This window comes from Gambusia affinis, linkage group LG12 (genome assembly GCF_019740435.1).
Source record: "Gambusia affinis linkage group LG12, SWU_Gaff_1.0, whole genome shotgun sequence".
NCBI lineage: Eukaryota > Metazoa > Chordata > Actinopteri > Cyprinodontiformes > Poeciliidae > Gambusia > Gambusia affinis.
This window is the reverse complement of record NC_057879.1, coordinates 14081480-14100845: the sequence shown is the minus strand read 5'-3', so window position 1 is coordinate 14100845 and position 19366 is coordinate 14081480. Positions and strand designations below refer to the sequence as shown.

General features: G+C 38.6%; 1 protein-coding gene and 1 long non-coding RNA gene across 8 annotated transcripts in view; one reads left to right on the top strand and one right to left on the bottom strand.

Annotated features, from left to right (window-relative positions):
* Positions 1–311: 311 nt before the first annotated feature.
* LOC122840945 lies at positions 312–5202 on the bottom strand. The gene is made up of 6 exons (XR_006372316.1): positions 5129–5202; positions 4832–5045; positions 3044–3201; positions 2399–2481; positions 928–1118; positions 312–706 (listed from the first exon to the last, which is right to left on the bottom strand). It is a non-coding gene; the product is annotated as an uncharacterized LOC122840945 (long non-coding RNA).
* Positions 5203–7096: 1894 nt separating this feature from the next.
* The window catches only part of LOC122840942 (chloride channel protein 2-like), a 52611-nt gene continuing 40341 nt past the window's right edge, over positions 7097–19366 (top strand). For 6 of the 7 annotated variants that reach the window (XM_044133753.1, XM_044133749.1, XM_044133751.1 and 3 more), the window contains exon 1: positions 12567–12808. In XM_044133753.1, the coding sequence (XP_043989688.1) occupies positions 12758–12808 (51 nt within the window). In that variant the 5' untranslated portion in view covers positions 12567–12757. Of the gene's footprint in view, positions 7899–12566; positions 12809–19366 lie in introns of those variants that run through there. The other variant, XM_044133754.1, reaches the window with a different exon arrangement.

The following is a 19366-nucleotide window of genomic DNA, read 5'->3' as shown; positions in this document are numbered from 1 at the left end:
TCATTGCAGTGCCATAACAAATGAGGTATACAAGAATATAATTTTCTAACATGATTGTAGTTTTCTAGTCTCAGCAGGAAAAGATACCATGGTTACGTAATTATATAGGAACAGAAAGACATAAAGACGACTTGGTACCTCTCTCAAACTGATCAGTCTCTCATGCACACATTATTATTCACGTGGAAATATTGATATTGGCATTTTAATGAAGAAAGCACCAATTTAGCTGATATAGCTTATAGAAATAAGTAATATGAGAAAACCTATATTTTTCTATCCTAAGCAATGGATAATAAGTAATTGCACAAGTCACTCCAAATCAAAGGCATACTTTTGTGAATTTAGATATACGCCAATTCATTAATGCTAAATCTGCTTAAAATAAAGTCTTCATCTTTCTAAACAAGACACCTGAAGATCAGAGTTTCACCCGACCATAATTACCACTGGCATGTAGTAAAACAATATTACTGCAAGTGTGAAATATCCACTTCTCAGGAGTGCTGTAACTTTTTGATAGACACTTAACAAGCAGTCCAAGCTTCACATGTCCCAGGACATACAGGCTGCTTTCCTTCAGGTCGTTGATGAAAGTCACAAGACTCGTACAGATGCGAGGGTTTGCAACCATCAACAACACCTGTGGCCTCCAGAACTTCACATGGTCCTTCAGCACATCCAGAAGCAACAAGTACTTGTGAACCTAAAAACATAAACAATTTACCTTAATGTTTACATTAACATGGTCCTGAAAAATTATCTATGCTCCTTGAACTTTCAAATTTTGTTAAGTTACAGCTACAAAGCTCAATGTATTGTATTAGGATTTTTTAAATAACCATACAAAAAAAGTAGCACCCAATTGTGAAGTGAAAGAAACTTGCTTTTAAAAAAATTAGCACAAATATTTCAATGCCTGAATACCTGATAGAAGATGAGAGCTTGACTGATGACTGTAGTTGCTGATAGGCCCCAGGTAGTGTATGAGAATCCAGAGGAGCAGCATAAATGCTATGCCAGCAAAATTATGAATGGAACTAATAAGGGACATCATAACCAGGCATACCTGCACACCCAGAGTACAGGTGTGCCATGTGAAACAACGGAAAGATGATCTAGAACATAAAAAAAAAAAAAAAAAAAAAAAAAACATTTTTTGATACACTGTTCAGGCAGGTAAATCTCAAAACAGATGCAGCCTGATTATCCTGCAGCCTCCAGTGCCAGTGCCTGAAATTTGGTGCAGATGCCCATTCAAGAGCCAAACAGGCCAGATTTACAGCAGTGTACACCAACAAGAAGAAGGTTACAATACCAGCTATTTGCCAGCAAATAGCACCACCTAGTGGAAAAAACACACCACTTCAGTTTATGTGATACCTTCACAATTGCTGGAAAATAAAACTATAATATGACAGCTTAATATTAAGGCATTTGCTTAAAAATAAAACTGAAGATGATCCAAATACTTAGTTTTCTCTTGGAGTGGTTAGGTGATAAGATTAGTCTGAAATAATGTTTCATGTTTACTTCAAGACAGCCACCACTAAACAAACTACCACATCTATTGTTTCAGTCATCCATTACAATCAATGAAGATAAGAGAAAACATTTGCCTGATTCCCTGAAACATATTTCCAGGCTTTTATAGTTAAGCTTTTTGAACTACTTCATAAGAGTACATACGTTATTCCATCATAACAAGGCAACTGCCAATTCTACTTGTTACGTTTGAACTGCCTTGTTGCTGATAAAGTGCTATGTAACTTCTTAACTTATCTAATTCACTGAATTTGGGTAATCCCAATTACGTCGATTGCCATATGTGTATAAAATCCTGCACAAAGCCATGCAGACTGCTTCTAAACATATTTATAAAAGAATGGGTCACTTTCTGAAACTGAATTTTAATGTGGTTGTAGGGACAGGATACCACAGATCCAGTCAGTTTAGAAATGTCCTTGCTACCAAATATTCTACAGCCAAGTGTTATCAATATTATAACAAAATGGAGGCAACTGGGAATGACAGCAACTCAGTCATGGTAGTGATAGGCCAACATAATCACAGAGTGGGGTCTGTGAAATGCATCTTTTTTAAAGGCTAGAAATCGCCGTTGTCCTTCAACAGATGGCCATGAAAACAGTTCAGAGGCCCAACCATCTGCCACAAGCACACAAAAAGTAGGGTCATATAAAGGGTGGCCAATTATTTAAAAACTTGTGTACTCCATATTTTACAGAACTTATTTAGAGGTGTAGAAGATAATTAAACAATTCTCATCAGTAATACAAAATGTTTCCTTAAACAAATGTTCACCTTTGTTAGGAAAAACAATATAGATTGCTACATGGGATTCATTCTTAAACCATTATACCACAAGCTAGAGATTTACCTGTACAAGAAACCAGGAGATAAGTTCAGAAACCCAAGGGTTTCCACTGTGGTATGTTCTCCTCCCCAGCGCCAAGACACCACCTGTACAAATGTGGGACATTAGGAAAATCTCTCATATTGCTCATCATCTAAAAAATCACAAACAACTGAGTCATCGTGTACTCGTGGAGCTGAACAAACAATGGAAAAGGTTTATTTCCTTCTAAGTGAACAGAGCAAGCCATTTGTTGACAAGCGACGCCTTCCTGATTACAATGCCTGCACCATGAAAATCAGTAACAAGTGGCATTTTGTCACAATAAGATGCCAATTTTAAACAGATGGATGAATATTAAAATGCTTAGACAAGCACAGAAGAGAAGCCTAATTAGATTAACTAAACGATCAATGAATAATTTGAGCAGAATCAACCTGCTTTAATCACCTCATCTTGTCTATATGAGCTCATTTGTTTATTCATTCATTTCTACCGCTTACGGATTATTTTAATTCACATAATACTGTAGATAAATCAGGACATAACATCTTACTTGTTAAGACGTTATATCCTGTGTATAATAAGACCTTAAGTTTGCAAGGGTCCAAAAATGTGTTTGGTAAATTCTGCAAACAAATAACAGCAGAACATGTTGTATATTCTCACCCAGAAAGTTATCTTTGGCCAGAGCACACAGGATCCTGGAAGCTCCTATGATGTTACTCATTGCAGCAGACATGGCGGAGGAGTAGATACCAACTGTCACCAGGGGAGGCCATACATTGATGTCCCTCACAAAACTGTAGTCTCTCTGGAGAAGGTAACTACACATAGTCCAAGAATTATGAACAGTAACATTTTGGTTAATCTTACTTGACTATAATTAACCAAAACAATGTTATTTTATTTGCTAAGTTATTCCATTTTTAGGACTATTTTGCAGCTTTGTGTAAATTTTCTCTAACCGGTCACAGGATCCTGCAGCCAGCAGACACAGCAGATTGTATGCAATGAAGGTTGTAAGAACAGCTGCAAGCGTTCCTCATGGGATGGAGTAGTTGGGGTTTTTTAGAACAACAAAGGCTTTCTAGGAAGTAAACAACTTCACCACCATTTTGTAATAGTTTGGTTTTCAGAAAATTGGCAACACATCTTCAAAACCCTTGGATTGTCTGGACTAAAACTGGACTAACAATGTTTCATTCATTCATACATTTATAAAGACATGCATTTTAAGCACACAAACATACTGTGCAGAATTTTTTTGGTCTCATTGCTTTATATTTCATTTGCAAGGCAAACATTTTTAAGGTTGATATTGACATACAAGTTGTCCCACAGAATGCCTCTCTTCACCCCAAAAAAACAATGAATTTTTTGGGGGTGAAAAATATGAATTTTTTCCTGCCTTGTATAATTTTTGCTTGCAATTCTTTATTGTAGCCATTTTGTTTTGATATTTTTAAGAGGCATCTTCCTGCTGATGTACTGTGTTAAAAACAGCAACAACAAATTAATTTTATGAATTGTTTAGGCATTGAAGTCACCCATCAATTTCTGAAATGTGATTTGGAATTTTAGTGGGGCACAACACATATATCCTGGGATAAATGGAACAGAAACAGTGTTAAGATAATTGTCAAAATGGGAGATGGGTGTTAAATTAAATACTTCATTTGGGACTGTGAGTGTCTCCTTAATATTTTCCATCATGTTTCATGAGAAAATAAGCTCCCATTTCACTGATTAATAGGCACCAATCAAAGAATCACAAGTAATTTTTCTCTAAATATTGAGCCTTGAGGACATTAAAAATCCTCAGCTGTGTGGATGAGATCTTCAGCTTTCAAGTCTAATCAGTGAGAGCAACATTTTGAGTGGACCAAGACGTTCTGGATTGTATAAATGAGTTTATAACTTGAACTGGCTGATGAAAAAGTTACAGTAGCTTCATTTTTCAGCTGAAGTGTTCAAAACAATTTAAAAGAAAAAAAAAAAAACAAGCTTTGTCATAAATGCAGCATCCAATTTCCATGTTACGCGTGTTCTCTGCTTTTCTAACAAAGTGTAGGATAGCCTCTGAAATGTACCATCTATATTTGTTTTCCCTTTGTGGCAGATTTATGGCGTCAGTGCGCTGTGGTTGATATTAAACAAGCACAAAAATAAGAGCTTTCTGCTGCTTGTTTCCTGCAATTTTGAAATGGAAAAAAAAAAGGTACCAGTTGAACTGGGATTAGTGCAGCAGAAAATTACCACAGTGCACTGGAGCTGTGCGCTGTGGTGACGTTGATTTAACTGCAATACGTTGATTGCAGCTAAATCAACGCCTCTCTTGATGTGAAAGTGACAAAAACAGCATGTGTAAGAGGAAAACCCCAAGGATTTAAAGTTTAAGACAGGAGTTAATTTGATGGCAAATAAAGTTAATTTGACCAGCAAATTGGTGCTTACCCTAAGCACTTATGAGGCCGTTTATATGCGGTTTGTCACAGCGACTGCATCCTCTTACGGCCATTTGCAGCTGTGCAACTATGAGTAGGTAGTTGTTGATGTTGATTTGATCTACCATTTACAATCAAAATCCCACATCCTTTTTCTGCTGGGTTCTTTTTGACCCTCACACCCTCAGTGAGAATCCTAGGCTGTCTCCTCTCTTTTCCTGGTGCTGGAGGAGAAGAGATGAGAATGTTATCGCTCAAATAGAAATGAAACAAGCAAGTGGTGCAGTTGGTGTTTTTATGTGCTTACATATTGCTTTTTTTCCCCCCATGAAGCTCAATGCAGGATGTTTGAATTGGTGTGGGAATATTTCTAGAGCCAGAACACTCACTCAGCAACTAAAGAGCCAAGAAGGGGGAAGCCAGATAAACAGATGCCTTGTGTAAATAAACAGCTCTTTTTTTTAAGTCTTCCTAGGAACAAACAAAACTTTTAAGGAATTGTCTCAAAGCAAAAAGATGATAATCTTTACAAAAGAGATGCTGTAATATTCATAGCCTTTCTGGCAGCTCTGTTGCATAGAAACTCTACAGCAGGGGTGTCAAACTCCAGTCCTCAAGGGCCAGTGTCCTGCAGTTTTTAGATTTGTCACAGGTACAAAACACTGGAATGAAATGGCTTAATTACCTCCGTCTTGTGCAGATCATTTCTCCGGAGTCCTGCTAATGAGCTAATTATTTTATGCAGGTGTGGAGCAGCAGAGGCACATCTAAAAGTTGGAGGACACTGGCCCTTGAGGACTGGAGTTTGACACCTGTGCTCTACAGGTTCAGTCTCAGTTTCCTGCCCCTCAGAGGATAAAGCAGACAGAGCGCCAGGAGTGCTGGATGGACCCATATCAACAATCTGCAGATCCAAAAATCAGCCTTATTACAAGTTCCTTAAAATACTCAAAGTGCACTCAATGCTTAAAACCCATGCCCCTGCTTGGCTGCTTCTGATGAGCTCACATTAGCTTCATTAAGTGATTTATCAGGTAAAAAATTGCTGTGAGTCAACTGTGATGTCTCATTAAAAGGAGCTGTGTGTCCCTTTTGTCCTCGCACCACTTGATTTCCCACTTTCTCATTTGGTAGTGGGAAGTGCGAGTGTTGTCTGGACTAAGAGGACAACGCTCTCCAACTTTCACTGACTGAATGTTGCGGACTGTGAAATGGCATTTAGCTTTGAATATTTTCCTGTTTGATCTTCAGGAAACAGAATGGTTACTAACATTCACATAGCTGCCACAAGATCTTCTCAGAACATCTGGTTTTGTCATTTAGTGGTTTGTCAAGATCCTGCCTGCCCTAAAAAAATAAATCACTTGTTTGTGTAAAATACACCCATCTGCAACAATGAGCATGTGGTTGTGTGACATATTTTTTTATATGGCTTATTTACCTGACTGTAGTGTAAGCAATTTTGACATAAAATTGTATACAAGGAAGCTTGTAACATATTGCGTTCAAACTGGACTTTTTGAACTTCGTGGTATTTTTTTTCTTTTTTTTTTTTTTTTCAAATTGCAAATCACCCAGAATGCTCTGTCCTGATGGTGAAACATGGTGGAGGCAGCATCTTATGTGGGAAAGCATTTCTACAGCAGTGACATTTAACTACCTGCCTGGAAGGAAAGGTAGTTAAATGTTGGTGGGAGCATCAATTTAATGGAGATGTTCTGCATCTGAATGAGTTGCAGGACAGGTGAAAATATATTTGAGTTTCTATTTACTGAAGCCACAATTTAGAGAGGTTAATTAACCTAACAGCCATGTTTTTGAACTCTGGGAGGAGGCCAGGGTACGCGGAGAGAACCTGCACATGGACAGGGAGAACATGAAAACTCCATGTAGAAAGCCCCCCAGACCCGGATTCGAACCAATGACCTATACACTGTGTGACTCATTAAATTTCCATTAAAAGCCCTGTGTCATTTTCCAGCTATGTCTTTGCAGATCGGACAAGGTGACATCACTGTCCTCCAAAGCTCGTTTAGTATCCAGCCTCGCAGCATTGATCGTCTAGAATGTGAATCTTCACCCGGCCGGAAACATGCAATCATACTTTGGGTGTTAAAGCCTTCAGGTCGCAGCTGGAAGATGCAGAGTCTCCAATTCAATTGCCATGGAGAGGAGGGGCATAAAGGCTGTCAATGACATAAATATACATCAAAAATAACATGATGCACATTTATCCTAATCTCCAGGCACACTTGGTCATCCGCTTCCTGGACAGTAACTGAGCCCATGTTTCTTGCGCCTGTCGTTTCTTTTCTTTCCTTTTTTATTTTTATTTTTTTATTTTTGGCGTGTGCCCTTATTAAGACGCATGACGCCCAATTCGGACCATTAATAGTGCATATGCGCTGTGACACGCAGGGAAAAGCACACCATGAGACAAATACAGATGTTCTCTTCCTCTCACTTCTGCAGACAATCCCGGCTGCTGTTAATTAAGACGAATGTGCGCCGCGCCTCCGCAGATAACGAGCGGCGCGAAAGGATCACTGCACACACAGGGAGAAGAAGACTGCGGGCCAAAGCTCTGACTGTACCCGCATTGCATCACGGACACGACACCCGGTACCCCGCTGTCTTCCTCCCACCTCAACAGGCGCAGATGAGGAGACTGTAGCATCTTATCGCATAGTTTTGTAGACTCATGCCGCCGCGCTCTCAGTCGCAGCCAGCCAACAGATGTGCGCCGCTCCGGAGGCGCAAAGCCGGTGATTTTTACGCGCCTTTCTGATAACTTTGGCGCGGCAGTATTTATGGATTGCGCATCAGTGACAGGGCAGCCTCTGGGAATTGCTAATATTTCTCCCTCAGTGGAGTTTTGTATCACAACCGGGGGCCACAATCTGCCGGATCGCGTTATATTTTGTAAGTGAGCGCTGCAACCTGTAGCTGTGCGCCTCCTTTTTATTCCGGTCAACATTCCGCTGAAGCGCAATGGAGGGACGCAGCTGACGCTTTTGAATCCCCATACTCGAAGAGGAGACTGGAAAAAAAGAGCAAAAAGCAGCCCAGAGGAAACAGTGAGTACACAGCGTCCTGACTGGCTCTCGTATTTAGAAGTATAAAATTCATCCAAATGTCTCCTTAACTTTGTCCGCATCTGGCTCAAGGACAAATGATAATTAAAGGTCGGTTAATTCGTAATGTTCAGATTTTATTTAATGAATTTCCCCCTCACAGTTTGTGCATCATGCAGACCACAGACTGACCTAAAATTGAGTAACTTGACATTAAAAATAGACAGACGGTGGTACATGGGGTACATGTTGATGATGCGCAAAATGCATTAAAAGGTCTTTGTAACGCAGCAAAACATAGGAATAAAATAACAAATTAATGTCATTCTCTTGTCTTAAATGATAAGACAAGAAAATGTCTTATCGTTTTCACAAAGCATTCCCGTTTTCCAGCGTCATTTTATACACTGACTTTGTTTTCATAATATTTGACGATGTAAGTTCTCTCAAACATTTCGGCTGTCTAGGGGCCCTGAAGACGGTTCTCTGCCTACCTTCGTAGGAAGCCAGTAAAGTTTATTAACCTCAGTTTATTTTGCCCTGTCTCATTCAGAAAGGGTGATGAATAATCCTTATCATGTACGTCCTTCCACTTGTTGCCCTGTCAAGAACCAGCTGCAGCTGAACAGCTGTTATTCTGTTAACTAAATGTCTTCTTTCCTGGAGGAGTCCTTTACAAGATTATAGACTTTGAAGCTAAACAATGCCTATGTGAACAGATAGACTAATTAAGTGTGAGAATCCATATTTGGAAGTGACAGAACAGGAATAAAATGCCTTGTAAAACTATTCACATGTGAATTTTTCTCTACATTTGGTCAGCTATGAACATGTTAGCTCAAAGAAATCTACATGAATCTATTTCTTGGTGTTTGTGCAGTCAAAACAAGAAGCTTAAATACACTGGCTAAAAAGACACATGGAGCTGTTTTTCTCAGTGTCTGAAGTTAAATCAGACCAAACTTCTCTTGTTTTAGGTGAGTTAGAATTAGATTTATTTCTCTCTGCTAAATGCCACAATACTGAGAGAAAAAATTACAGAATCAACATCAAAATCAGGAAGACAAAGGAGCACACCAGACAGGCGAGATCTCAAGTTGTGGTGAAATTTAAAGTGGGATTAGTTCATAAACAATGTCCCCAAGAAGAACTGCTGACATCCACAGTTCAGAGGAAAGAGCCTTTCTGGAAGAAATCTATTAAACATGACTAAATAAAAAGAATAAAACTTTTCTTGTTGAAAGAAAGCCATAAAAAGTCAATTTTGCAGCTTACTATTATCTATGTGTGTCTAACATCAAATCTGTTTTGGAGAGAATTTAATAAAATAACTTTCTAAACTGTACACAAAATTATTAATGTAAAAGAAATGCAGCTTTAAGGTACATTAATTAGCCTAAGCATAACATGCAATTGTAGTGATAGTTTGCATTGAGTCAGTTTTTAGATTTTAGGGGTTTTTTGTAAGAAAATGTAAAAAGTGATGGATAATGTTTCTTCTCTTTTACAAATAAACACAATGTTGTGTTGATTGACCACATAAAATCCATATAAATACATTGAAGTTTTGTCTGTAACATGACAAAATGTAAAAAAATAAAAATAAAAATCAAGTGTTAGAAATACTTTGCTTCACACTTTAACTCTGTCTGTCTTACTACAACATAAAAGAAGCTGGTAAAACTCCATTTTCTCATAGAACGTGGGCCCTAAATAATCACACAAAATAGGAATGAAATGGAGTTTCTGATAGCATACTCAGGTCTAAGAGGTTTCTCAGCTCCGGCTGTCCTCTGGTCCCTGGTCTGGCTCTCCACTTGTGGCTTTTCCAAGAGCAAATCAACTGCAGCCCATCCTGACAAACTGTTCAATCTCTTCACCACTAATATGCCTTTGGTCTTCAAGGAATATGATCTTTCATCCATTAAGATTCACCAGTGTAATAAGGCTTCATTTGTGAGCTTTGAGGTTTCTGAAAAGGGCTTCTGCAAGCATGCGTGCACACTTTCATTCAAAAATAGTTTTTCTGACAAGTAAGCTAAGTGGTTTTAAGATGACTTTTTTGAAGTGCCTGCGAGTAAAAAGTCTCTCAATATGAGGACTGAATGTCACTTTTCTAAAGTATTGAATGCAAAGATTTATATATATATATTTTTTTTTTTTTATTTAAATTGTGTTTATTGTTGTTAATGGTGCACAGTCTGAAAATGATTCAGGAGAGCTTTATTCAACAAATATACCGTATATGCATGAATTAACAAGATCCTGTACCAATATATTCCACATTTTATCTGGGCTCTGTGCCTTTATTTATAGACAGTTTGATATTTTTGTCATTGTTTATCTCTCTTCAGCTGATTTATGACACTTTTTGATCTGGGAACAACTCTACTCTGCAGTAATCATAATGTCGCTTTTTCATAACATATTCATTGCGTTCCTCTGTCGGTAATATCTGAAATGAGATAAAGAGTATTCAGCCTCTATAAAGCTGCTTTTTAACAGGCAGAAGGAGCGTGGAGGGCCTTTCTGAGAATGAAGAGAACCCCTTTCTTCCATTTTTATTAATGGAAGAAAATATTCCGATTTTTATATCACTTAAATTCAGCCAGTTTAATTTACTCCAACTTGATTGTACAAAATACTGAAACAACTTCCCCCAAATGATGATGGTGAAGTGCAGCAGAGACATTCAGACTTTTCTAGTGTCCTAAATTTAAGCAATGGTATATGATTCAACCACACCAAAACATTTTTTGTCAATAATGACAAATTTTCAATTGGTTTTGTTAATGAAAATCTGAAAAGTGTGGTGTACATCTGAAGTCAGGCTCTTTAGATCTGGTATGCCTAAATAACATCTAACAAAATCAATTTCTTTCAGTAGTCGCCAAACTAATGAAGTGAGTCATCTTCAATCTCAGTATATTTAAAGCTCTTTGAAGACCTCAGAAGCTGTTAGTTATGTAAAATGTTTTAAAGAAAATGCAGTTTGAGAAGCAGAAATACCAAGGCGTAATGCTAGTTGACACATTATTAGCTGTTGACACTCTATTGCAGCTCCTTGATTAGCAAAGCATCCAAGTGCTGCACTCATTTTCCTTGGCACTTAATGGCTGAACTACCAAAAGATGACATTAGCTTGTGAGGTAAAATGGTTTTGACTGTGAGTATTAACGCATATTAAGGTGTATTTAGTATTTACACTACTGTAATAGGTAGGTATAAGTGGATATAGATTTGTATAGAGGATCCCATGTTGGTGGATTTTAGCTACTACAGTGATTAGTCATGCACTGCATTAATCTGGCTGTTAAGGTGGAGCAGCAAGAACAAAGGTGTTGTTAAAAGAAAGTTATAGGTCTAGTTAGCAATTTCCCTCAAGCCATGTAGAGGACTCAGCAACCATGTGAAAAAAATAGGTGCTCTGGTAAGACGGGACAAAATAACCTCTTTGGCTGATAGTTACAGCAGGAAATAATCTGTACTTGTACATCGTTTTATCAAGTCCTAGGACTCCAAAGTGCTTTACGCTACAATCAGTCATTCACTCATCCATGCACACACAAACACACACACTGACAGTGGTACGCAGTCAGTGTCACTGGGCCTTCAGAACACTATCACCAACCAAAGCGGGTGAAGTGTCTTGCCCAAAAACAACATGGCAAAGATGGACAGAGCAGAGGTTCAAACCAACAACCCACCAACCCTCCTGAGCCGCAGCTGCTCTTGCATTCACTTCGCCAAATACGGCAGACAATAAACACCTTCTGTCTCCATTACCTCACCATCACCAGTGATTCAGGAGACGCACACGGCAAATGACATGCTGAAATGGCACAAGATGGGATTCAAACCTCGGGCTTTCTTGTTTCAAGACAACAAAGCAACTAACTGTGCCACTGTTAAATCAGATTTAGTCCTCTCAATCTCAGTAAAAATAAAAAACACTAACATTTTAGTCTGTGTTAAGATTCAGGCATTTATGGGAGGCCCCCTGGTTGGACTACAAATTAAGATTTTCCAATTGATTTTGTAGAAGGGTATAAATAACTTTCATTCATCTTGATTCACATTTTCAATTAAATATAAATTATTTTATTAATTAATTTATATATATATATATATATATATATATATATATATATATATATATATATATATATATATATATATATATATATATATATTCCTAACTGGTAAAATTTTTATATTGTTTAACTATATTGCAAAAATGTCTGTCTCGTTTCCTACTAGAAACATACTTGAATGACAATAATTTTAGATATAAATCTGTATATGAGTCATTTTATCTTAAACACAGGCGTTGATGTATGACTCCCAATTACAGGCCAGCCACAACCCTTATGAATTAATCATTCTCTTTGTTATCATTCATGGAGTGACTGAAGTAGAGAGCAAAATACAGCTGTGCTGCTCAGAAATCCCACTCTATAGTGCACTGTAACGTGTTTTAGCAGTGCCGTATGTCATCTGGATGCTACCTCTGCATGCCCAGGTCCAGGAAGCATTAGTGTAAAAGTCCTCTAAGAGCTGCTCCAGAGAGAGAGAGAGCAGCGGAGAAAAGTGGAGGAGGGAGGCGGTGTTTCGCAGTTAAACTGCAACGCAGCTGCGAGCCAGCAGCCGGTTGTGCCTCTCATCTGGCTCACACACTCACACGTCAAGGCAGCGGTCCTCTGCACCATGCAGGCAGGCCGGTGGTAGCAAACCTGTTACACACCGCTCACACGATGGCAGCGAGTCACACTGAGTCCTCCCTCCTCTCCTCTGCTGAAGATTAATTAGAGGAAAACGGATTTTTTTTTTCTTTTTTGCCTCGCAATGAGGATTTTGCAGCGATGGTGAAGGGCAAAGCACAGGAGCGGACACTCCAGTACCAGCAAACTTTGGTGAGTTTGGGGTGATGTCATGGATGATGCTTGCAGTTGCAGGTCGGACATGCGTGGCTTACATGGAGGATGGAGGCGCAGCTGCTGCCTGCTCTGCTCTGCCCTGCAGGAGGACGGGGACGGTGCTGCTGTGTGTAATCTCACCTCTAGGATATAAAACGTGGAATGCTTCTGGTGGGCTCGTAAAGCAGATGCAGGAGTCCTGTCTGCTCTCCCTCCGTTCATTCACCTTGATCCACAGGTGTTGCATCAGTCTGCGTCTGCCTGCACCAACATGATTAACTCTTATCAGTTTTCACCAAACCATGTCAGACACATTATTCAGCCTGCAAGAATGCATGTATTGCTCTCCACAATCACCTTATATAAGCCCAAATGAGGAATTAGTAAGATGTTAATATGCCTCCTCCTGTATCTTCCTCATTCGTCTCCTGTAGATCTCCTACTCCCCCCCTTCATCTTATCCCGCTGTCATCATCCTCTCAGTCCTTCCTGTTTGCTGGTCTGGCTACTAAAAGTGGAATGTTTCTGTCTATTAATTGCTTCATGCACTAGTTTCCCCATCCATGTCACTACAGGACTGACAGTGATACCCTGGAGCTCTTTATCTATATTCAGATAAAGGGACAGTCTGACAGACAGGCAGTCAGGCATCAAGACCTGTGGATTTGTGTCATCCCTCATTGATTTATGTGTCTGTGACAATCTATCTGTGCCATCTTCTGTGTTATTTGTTTCTGCATGCACACATTTATACAGATGAATGCACAATTTTCAGACATTAGATCTATTCGTCGCTTTCTCACAGCCATGCCGGGCCCCTGATGAACGCGAAGATGTTATTCCCCTTTTTGCTGGTGTGAAGATCGATGTCATGCTGTGTTTCTCAGTAAAAAGATCAATAGCAATGTAAAAAGACAGTCTGTGAAGATTGGAACGTGCTGTCTGTACACCCCACCTCTGACTCCGACCATCTTACTCTGATCAGTTGATTTATCGTTAACTCTTTACGGTCCTGTTGCCAAAAATAGCCTGCCATGTGTGTGTGTGCGTTCTGTAGCTGAATGCTGGTGCAGTAACAGTGCTGTTTATCACATTTCTTTCCTCAGGTGAAACAAAGCATCTGGGCTTTTTTTTTTTTTCCTCTGCAACCCCAATGAGATTTAGAGGTTGATAATCACCCATTGCAAAAGCCACTGAAAAAAAGGAAAACATTTATAATCTGATGAGTGATGATTTTCTTGGAGGCTTAGCTGCAGCCCAAAAATTGGATTCTGATGTTGACAAAAGGATCTTTTTGTGTTTTATTGTTTGCCCTGAGAAAGACTCAGACGATTTTCAGCTTTTGTTGTTTGCTTGGAGTTCATGGTGCTGCGGGCCTGATGAGCAGGTGTCACAAAACCCCTCAGTGAAAAAAAAAAAGAGATTTATCTGATAAACCTTTCAATGAGGGAGTTACAGAAACACAATTTGTCTTTTTATAGCTTGTTTGCTTTCTAATTATTTACTACATACGCAGCAATAATTATTTATGAGGCCGAGAACCAGTAATGGTGTAAACTTTGAAAACATTTGAAACAAAAATTAATTTTATCAGCGTTTTTATGTTGCTGGAGTTTGACAACCACTGCTGTGATCAGCGCAGACTCATGATTTGAGGGGAGCAGAGAATACAATACTGCTGTGGTGGCTTGAACTGGTGTCCTGAAGATTAAGATGTTAAAGTGACTATGCCACCCTATGTTTTTTTGTTGTTTTTTTTTGTCGCCACAATAGTCTGAATAACTTACTAAACCAATATCTGTAAATACATTGTTTAAACATTGTTGTTCCTCTGACTTACTTATCAGTCTGGCAGTCATTTAGAGTGTACAGCTCTTTAATAAGAGTCTCTAAGAATTGGTCAAGTTTAACTAGTCAATGATATTTGATACAAATGACTTATTTGTGAATTAGTTGTGCTTGCTAGAAAACCACAAACAGTTGTACATTAGTAGAAGACTTATCTGTTATCTGTTTGTATCTGTTATGGAGAGATACAAATCACAAAGATGATATTTGTAATGGCAAAAAGTTATGATTGTAACATAACCATCAAATTAAAAGAGCATTCTTTTGAAAATCCAAATCTCAATTGAGGAGAAATTGAAAACTAAGTTTGCTTTAACTCTCTCTGATCGGTGAAAAAAACTGAAAGATCTGCTTTATTTTTATACTTCTCATTAAATGCATTGAAACTAAGAACTCCCACTGTTTTCAGCATGTAAATGTATCAGACCACAGCATGACTTTAGATGCATATTTTGAGTTTATTTTGGAAAAGAAATCAGTTGGAGTGTATTGGCAAAGGGTTTATGAGACCAGTCTCATGAAAGAGACTGGTCTTGTAATTCTTTTGTTTTTTGTTTGATTTAAAACTAATTCTGTTAACAAAAAATAATAACTTTATTTATCTTAGTTCTTAGAAAAAAAGTCTGAATTTGTCAAAATCTAAATTGTAAATTTGTGCGATGCAGAAGGTGCCTCATTGGTAGATTTGTGTTATCAACTGTATGATTGCAATTACTGCATAGCTGACCTTTGCAGATATCTTAATATATCTCAAGTTATAATTTACAAGAATTTAAAATCTTTCAGTTTTGATATTATTAAGAAACCTTCAGATTAGGTGGATTATTTTAAATTATAAATCTGAATCAGATGTTTTGACACCCATAATGTGTGTGAGAAGTTAATTCCTCTTGGGAGGATCCTGTCGGCCTTTTGAGTCTCAAGCAGCTTTAGCTTAGCTTGCTTACATCTTAGACTGGCTCTGACTTTTAAAATAAATGTCATATTATTTGCATAAATATCTTCTCTAAATGCAACCCTTCTATGAGTTCCAGATAACTGATTGGAAAGCATTTATTGTGTCATATATACATATATATATATATATATATATATATATATATATATATATATATATATATATATATATATATATATAGATAGATAGATAGATAGATAGATAGATAGATAGATAGATAGATAGATAGATAGATAGATAGATAGATAGATAGATAGATAGATAGATAGATAGATAGATAGATAGATAGATAGATAGATAGATAGATAGATAGATAGATAGATAGATAGATAGATAGATAGATAGATAGATAGATAGATAGATAGATAGATAGATAGATAGATAGATAGATAGATAGATAGATAGATAGATTTTTTTAAAGGCTGAATCAGAAAACAAGTAACAAAAAACTTCTTTGAGTTAAATAAGATTTTCCTTTTAGACTGCATTTGCTGTGTTTAGTCAGGTCAAGGGCAGGGCATGATGGGACATCAGTCAGTGGTTGTCTGCTTCATGTCTCCTGGGATGAAAGACTGAAAGTGGTAAATTAAAGAAGCAGCAGGTCAGATGCTGACAAGAAAGGAGACAAACGGATTGTGTCATGGCAGTTTTGTTTCCAACTGTTTGATTTTTTGTTATTTGATTTTTTTTATCGTTTAGTTTTTCGTAGGAGCTTTTGTCAAAGATGTGGGTGGTCGGGATGTGTCATAGGATTCGCCCGAATAGCTACATGTGTTTTCTCTTTTCACGAGCGTGGGCAAGGTTGTCCACGGGCATTGGTGTGAGTAAACGTGCGTGCGTGGGTGTGTGTGTGTGTGTGTGTTGGAGTGGGAGGGTATGTTTTGCACCCACACATATCCACCTGCCTACACACGCAACCTCGTACAGGATATCAGTGACATCAGGTCCATCCAGCAGCGGGAGGCGGGAGGATTTAGCTGCCGCCAGCATCAAAGTCATCATCCACCTGAGAGGGAGAAGCCACTCCCTCCTCAGCACAGGGCACTGCAGCACTGCAGAAATGTACAGTACATTCAGCACATGCTGCTGTCTTTGTAGACTCACATGTGAGAATGTTTTTCTCTGAGCAATCTGCTTCAGTAAAAAGTCATAGACCGCTTTAAAGATCAAGTTTCTCTTTTAAATCTATTTCAGTCTTATTTTAAGCCATGCTGCAGCATCATTTTGCGCCTGTCGGGATGAAATTTAAAAAAATATACAATGTAAGAGGACCTAAAGATTTGTATTGTTTTACACTCAACACTTGCTGATGTATAGCAGCATCCAGTGACTGTGTATATGGATATTAACACACTGCTTAAAGTGCATTATACTGAAACTAGACACAGATTGTCTTCAGAGCAGAGAGCCAGCACTGTGTCCACAGAAAACTAGACTCAGCAGTGTGAGATCTGTTCCTTCTCTTTGGATTGTTTGAAATGTGTCACAGACCAGTTGGGTTGGTAAATATCAGCAGGCTGTTTGCAGTTTACTTTGGTCTCTTTTAAAGAATTTGGTCTCTTAAATTAACCAGCATTGCTTTACTTGTCAGCTCCATAATTCAGGCAGGAGACGACTATTTTCCCCGAAAGGAAAGTTAAACATTGGAATAGGGTTTAAGTTGCACTTTGTGTGTATGCATTTTTAGCATCTCTGTTGCTGTCGCACAAAAATTGCTGTCTCTTCAGGGAGGTATAGTTTCTCCCTGTCAGCACTCTGCACACTTCTTCCACACACACGCCCATGCACGCACACACACACACACACACACACACAAAGAGTTTGGCTCGAGCCCAGTCCAGACCTTGTCACTTCCCGATTGTGCTGTTACCTGCACACGCTGCTGAATGAGCTACTGCAGAGACTGCAGAACAAAAAAAACATCCTGAATTAATCTAAATTGGATCATTTTCATTCAATTGTGTTCAGAACTCAAATGTTTTAATGTAGTGTTTCTTAGTCCTGGTCTTCAGGGTCCACTGTTCTGCATGTCTGAGATGTGGCTCTGCTTCAGAATACCTAATTGGAGTGATCACACTCCTCAGCACGCCATCAAGTGCTGCAGAAGTCTGCTAAGTCAGATGTGTGGCAACAAGAAAAACCACAAAACATGTAGGGTATTGGGTCTGAGAAACTCTGTTTCCATTCGTCTACACACCTATTTATTTTCTTTGTTTAGTTCCTGTGGAGATGCTGGGCGGGCTCTGGTGCTTATCTCTTACAGTCAATAGGTGAAAGGTAGAGTGCACTTTGGAGAGTTCACTAATGCCTCATTTCCACTGAGCTGTACGGCATGGTTTGGTCTGGTTTGGTATGTTAGTTTGTGCACCATTTCTCTGCCCTCTGCAGTTGTAGGACAGTGGCGCATGTGAAGCTACCAGTGTCACACAACATAATCCATTGATTGGGAGAAAAAACTAATGTGTCACGGTTGTCATCATTTCATTGATGTTTGATGCTTTGTCCAATTCCTTTCGCATAATATACAAACTAATTTGGGTTGAATTTTTGTACATGTGAATTAATTGGTTAGTTACTGATATGTGGTGTAAATTTTATGTCAAGAGCCCCATTAAAAATATATTTACAAAAAAGAACACTGACTTTTCCAGTACTTACGTTCTCTGCTTCATCACATTTGAACTCATATTGTTGCAAGAGAGGTGGAAAATCCAATCAGAAAAGGTGGGAAAATATTTAAAATCGCTTAGAGGAACAGTTCAAGGTTGACAACGTTTTGTAACCGGATGTGTCCAAGCAACATTTTATGTTATTTATATTTACCTGACATATTTTAGAATTTTTTAAGCCGTCTGCACAAATTTGATTTTCATTGTTTCTCTGAAAAAATAAGTTCTTAAGTCGCTGTTGCAAGTCAAATAACAAGTGAAGTATCTCAAGGTGAATGTGGCTCAGATTGTGCAGTAATCATAAGGATTGGCAGTTCAATGTCAGTGTGTCCTAGAGAAATGGACTGCTGTCCTGATGTGCTTTTGATGGGCGGTGATGATATCCTGTGTGTGCAGAGCACAGAGCATAAATAAAACGCAGCGATGTGTGAAAATATTGAACAGTGTAACAGTGCATCACTTGCACCTCAGATTTCGGTTGTTAAAACTGCACCACTTTTAGACTGATTGCATTTTAGATCTCTGAGTCCCAAGATGACATGTCAGTTTGTTTTACCAACCTGCTACTGCTTTGGCACTTTAAGCCTGATGCAAGCATAATCTCCGAGTTGATGTGTGTTAAAAATGTAGTTCTGTACTTAAGTATTTTTTGACACGGTGTCACTATCTGTGCTTGATGGCTCTCTCTCTCTCGCGTTGGATCCCTCTCTCCTCTTCAGCCCCTGTGCCTCTCTAATGTTATTATCGTGTGCTGCTGTCGCTTTTCTCTTGTCTTGGTTCCACACTCATGCACGTCTCTGCCTGAATGCGTCGAGATTGTGCACGTTTATGTCACTGTATGTGTGAGAGAGACAGCTCTGACTCATGAGGACCCATTCTGAAAGTGGCCACCACTACCTATATTAATTCAGATGTGGAAGGCAGGATGACTCACATTGTCACTTCCTCCTCTTAATTCAATTTTCTGTCTTGTCCCTGGAGGCTGTATGGCTCAGATTAAACAGAGTGTTTTTAGTAGTTTTTGTAACTCCACTGGCCTCATCAATGCATTCTCAGCACGAGTTTAAGTAATCAGACAAA